The following is a 3,730-nucleotide window of genomic DNA, read 5'->3' on the forward strand; positions in this document are numbered from 1 at the left end:
AGAAGAATAATAGTACCAAAGATCTGGAAATTGACATAGACCTTATCCATGGATACTTTGGTATCTTTGGAAAGTAAGTTATGATAAACTATTCATAGCGATTGATAAAGAACCAATTGAACTGATCAGATATGTAGAAGGAGAATGCCAAGCATGGTTCACGACAAATGAACCAACTAGTGATTTGATCCAAACAGCAGTAGCAACATCTCAAGGCTTACACTTAGAGAATATATGTTTGGTATATGGGTTTTGGACCTCTACATCGATTTTTAGTGGATGTGGGTGGATGTGCAAAGATAGCACTGATCAAACACAATTTATGGGTTTAAAAAATAAAAGACGAAGAGAATATGCATTGCAAATTCGCAGTTGAAAGCGCTACGCTGGGTAACGGAAATCATGTTGTATCATTTGACATTTCAGTACTTGGGACATAAAGTAAAGACTTGATAACGATGTTACTGTAACCTTATGCATGGCCGAATTTCTCAACAGAGTTGTAGAAGATATAAGAATTGGAGAAAAAATTGCATAATTTCAGGGATATTCCATATTCTCGAAAACAAAATGGGACGCATATTTCTTAGCCAGAACAGCTCGATTTAGAGAATAAATGTATTCTTTTTAATCACAAGTTTAATGTATTAATAAAAATAGCTATCCTTTAAAAGATAAATTTGAAAAGTTAATGAAAGTTGTGGTAAAACAGGAATTCCACAGAGATAGGAAAGCAACTGGATAAACTGTATTCAGAATCATTATACAATTGTTAGTTCTTTCTTCTCTTCAAGCAACGGGATAAAATAGGAAAGCCAGAAGCTTGTTTTCTGAAACCAATGCAAAATGGCCAAGACTCTATTCAGCCTACAGTGAGCAGAACCAAATCATGCACACTCTTTCAGCTCCACATTATACTTAACTGCTACTTAAGTTATAGAGCAGCAAGCAAAAGCACAACTAAAAACAAAACAAGACAGTATTTAGTAGAACATCTCTTCATATATCTATTTTATATATGAATCTATTACCTCAAATAATTTCAGAGAGTTTATCCATTAATAATCCTGTTTACTACACTTTGAAATAGACAAAAGAAGCTGATGATATAGAAGATGACGGTTACAGAAGACGGTGATGATAGTAGGGAAGATGATTCGATTTGTCCGGTTGAGAAAAAGAAGAAATGCTTTAGCGTATTGACAACCACATGATAAAAAAACATGCTAGTAAATGACAAAAAAAAAAGGATTAGGCTTTAGCGTTACTACAACAACCTCACTGGTCTTATCTTTTTTCTTCTCCTTCCTTCCTCTCCCAATCAATGGCTTCTCTTACCTCCTTTTCTTCTCTCCTTCAACCAAAAGTCTCTTTTTCTTCTACCCTTAAACCAAAAGCTGTAAAGACTTCGACTTCAGCTCCTCAGACCCAGACAATAACTGAAGGGCTTGAAGAAAAATTTGGACGAAAGGGCATAAAGTTCTCGGGACCAAACATGGTCGAGCTGAAGGTCAGAAACGGAAGCTCTTTAAAGCTGAGTCTAGCAGATGCTCATGTTATTTCATATCAACCAAAAGTATACTGGAAAGACGACGGATTCGAGGAAGTCCTTTACACAGTAGAGGACAGTAATATAACCCGAGGCGGGGTTGGTCTTATCATCATAAACGAAGAAGAAGCTTCTTCAGTACTATCAGGTTGTAATTGGACTGTTAAGGACACTGATTCAGACGCCATTGATGCTCTTCAGGTGAGATTTGGTACTACCTAAATACACCCAATCAAATCTTTTTTTGTTGAGACAAATGATGAAATCTTGTGGCTTACGTTTCTCAGATTGAACTGAGCTGTACGGCCGGATTTCTTGACATAACCTACATCGTCTCTCTCTATCCAGTAAGCATAGCTACAGCTGTGGTGATGAAGAACAACGGTCGCAAACCGGTTTCCCTTAAACCGGGGATTATAAGTTCCTTGATATTCAAGAAACGGAGTGGTGCTGGAATTCAAGGGCTTAAGGGCTGCTCCTATTGCCCCAGTCCTCCATTATCTTCGCCTTTCGAGCTTATGTCTCCTTCTGATGCAATGAAGGCAGACTCTTCCGGGTGGTTTGGGTCAGAAGATGGGGAAAAACCGGGGATTTGGGCAGTTGAAGACTCTATGATTACACTTCTTGAGAAGAAGATGAGTAGAGTCTATGCTGCCCCTCCGGCTGAGAGACTAAAGGCCGTCTATAACACTCCACCTTCTAAATTTGAAACCATTGATCAGGTAATTTTAACTTCAATATATTTTTCAGGTTACTCTCTGTTCTGATATTATATATGGTAATTTTTCGTTTATGCATTTGGATGCAACATATGGTTGCAAATGGCATGTAGTATGGTCAATTTGGCCTCACGTTTAATGCTGCATTTGGATTCAGAACCAATCATCCAAGAAAATCAGATATATGTTGGATGCAAAATGTATGTAGTTGTGGTGAAAATATGCATTAAAACTTAATAAAATAGCAATTGACAACGAGAACATAATTGATTTGAATAATGAATATATTAATTTTATGTCACCTTAGGTTCAATTTTATTTCTGATGTTGTATCAGACTTTCAACTAAACACTAATTTACATTGAACAGGTTGACTCGTCTCTTATATATGATCGTGGATCTTTGTTTATCGTCTAAGTGTGTGTTTATAACATAACTACGAATTTATTAGAATCTGATGTCTGAAGTTTAAACTCTGTAGGGACGAGGATTGTTCTTCAGGATGATAAGGATGGGGTTCGAAGACATGTACGTGGGATCCCCAGGATCAATGTGGGACAAGTTTGGGAAGCAACATTATTTTGTGTGCACCGGTCCTGCATCCATGCTCGTTCCCATTGATGTTGGTGCCGGTGAAACCTGGAGAGGAGCAATGGTAATTGAGCATGATAATTTGTAAATTTCATTTTCTATATATCTATCGTCTTTATTTTCTTACATATTTTTGTCATTCTGCAACGAATAAGATGTTATTTCATATTGTATATATGCAAAGTCATAACTACAAGGATCATCATCGTCCCTTTTATATTAAAGGAGAAGCATTTGTCTTAAAAGTATTCACATGTGGCGGCCTCACAAGGTTTTTAGAACAAAGACGCCGTTACAAGGCTTCTCAAAAAGTTTATTGTGTTTTAAAGACAAATTTTCCTTATATACGTTTACTAATGGAACATAAACTTTCGGACAAATCAATTACGAGCCGTTCATATCGGCTGCATGAGTTGATGAGTATCAAAGGAGAGCAGCTAATATTAGATTTTTTTGTGAGCAAATTGGGTCAAAACCCATAGAAGAAGTCCAAATTAGGTAAGTACCAAGAATAGTACGGGAACCGAAAAGTTGTGGAAAATGGAATATGGTTGTTGACGAAAATTCCCTTACCACTTGCGATTTCGACTTCCACGAGCATAGGGAAGTAGGGTTTATAGGTGTATCAGAATTATTAAGATTTTCCATAGATTATGTGTAGATATTATTTAGATATCAAAAGATATTATTAGATTTCATCGGTAAACAAACTTAAACAGTGGTGAGTAGTGATAACTTCTCGTCCACATAATTTCTGACACAAACGGCGCAAGCCAAAAACGAATCAATCCCAAAAAATTTGCCTCACCCCGTAACAATGGAGCTGTTCCAGATAATTAACATATACAACTTAGCCGGCTACTACCAAAGT

General features: G+C 36.8%; 1 protein-coding gene across 1 annotated transcript; it reads left to right on the forward strand.

Annotated features, from left to right (window-relative positions):
- Positions 1–1,274: 1,274 nt before the first annotated feature.
- LOC106336806 (photosynthetic NDH subunit of subcomplex B 2, chloroplastic) lies at positions 1,275–3,083 on the forward strand. The gene is made up of 3 exons (XM_013775745.1): positions 1,275–1,750; positions 1,837–2,271; positions 2,750–3,083. Exons 1-3 carry the CDS (start codon positions 1,325–1,327, stop codon positions 2,945–2,947), a joined length of 1,059 nt encoding a protein of 352 aa, XP_013631199.1. The 5' UTR covers positions 1,275–1,324; the 3' UTR covers positions 2,948–3,083.
- Positions 3,084–3,730: the final 647 nt, after the last annotated feature.

This window comes from Brassica oleracea, chromosome C4, assembly GCF_000695525.1.
Source record: "Brassica oleracea var. oleracea cultivar TO1000 chromosome C4, BOL, whole genome shotgun sequence".
NCBI classification, from domain to species: Eukaryota; Viridiplantae; Streptophyta; class Magnoliopsida; order Brassicales; family Brassicaceae; genus Brassica; species Brassica oleracea.

Excerpts from the sequence above, each read along its gene's own strand:
- LOC106336806 (XM_013775745.1), top strand. The coding sequence starts at position 1,325 with ATGGCTTCTCTTACCTCCTTTTCTTCTCTCCTTCAACCAAAAGTCTCT. Across the intron at positions 1,751-1,836 it reads ACGCCATTGATGCTCTTCAG|ATTGAACTGAGCTGTACGGC; the intron begins GTGAGATTTGGT and ends TACGTTTCTCAG. Across the intron at positions 2,272-2,749 it reads AATTTGAAACCATTGATCAG|GGACGAGGATTGTTCTTCAG; the intron begins GTAATTTTAACT and ends TAAACTCTGTAG.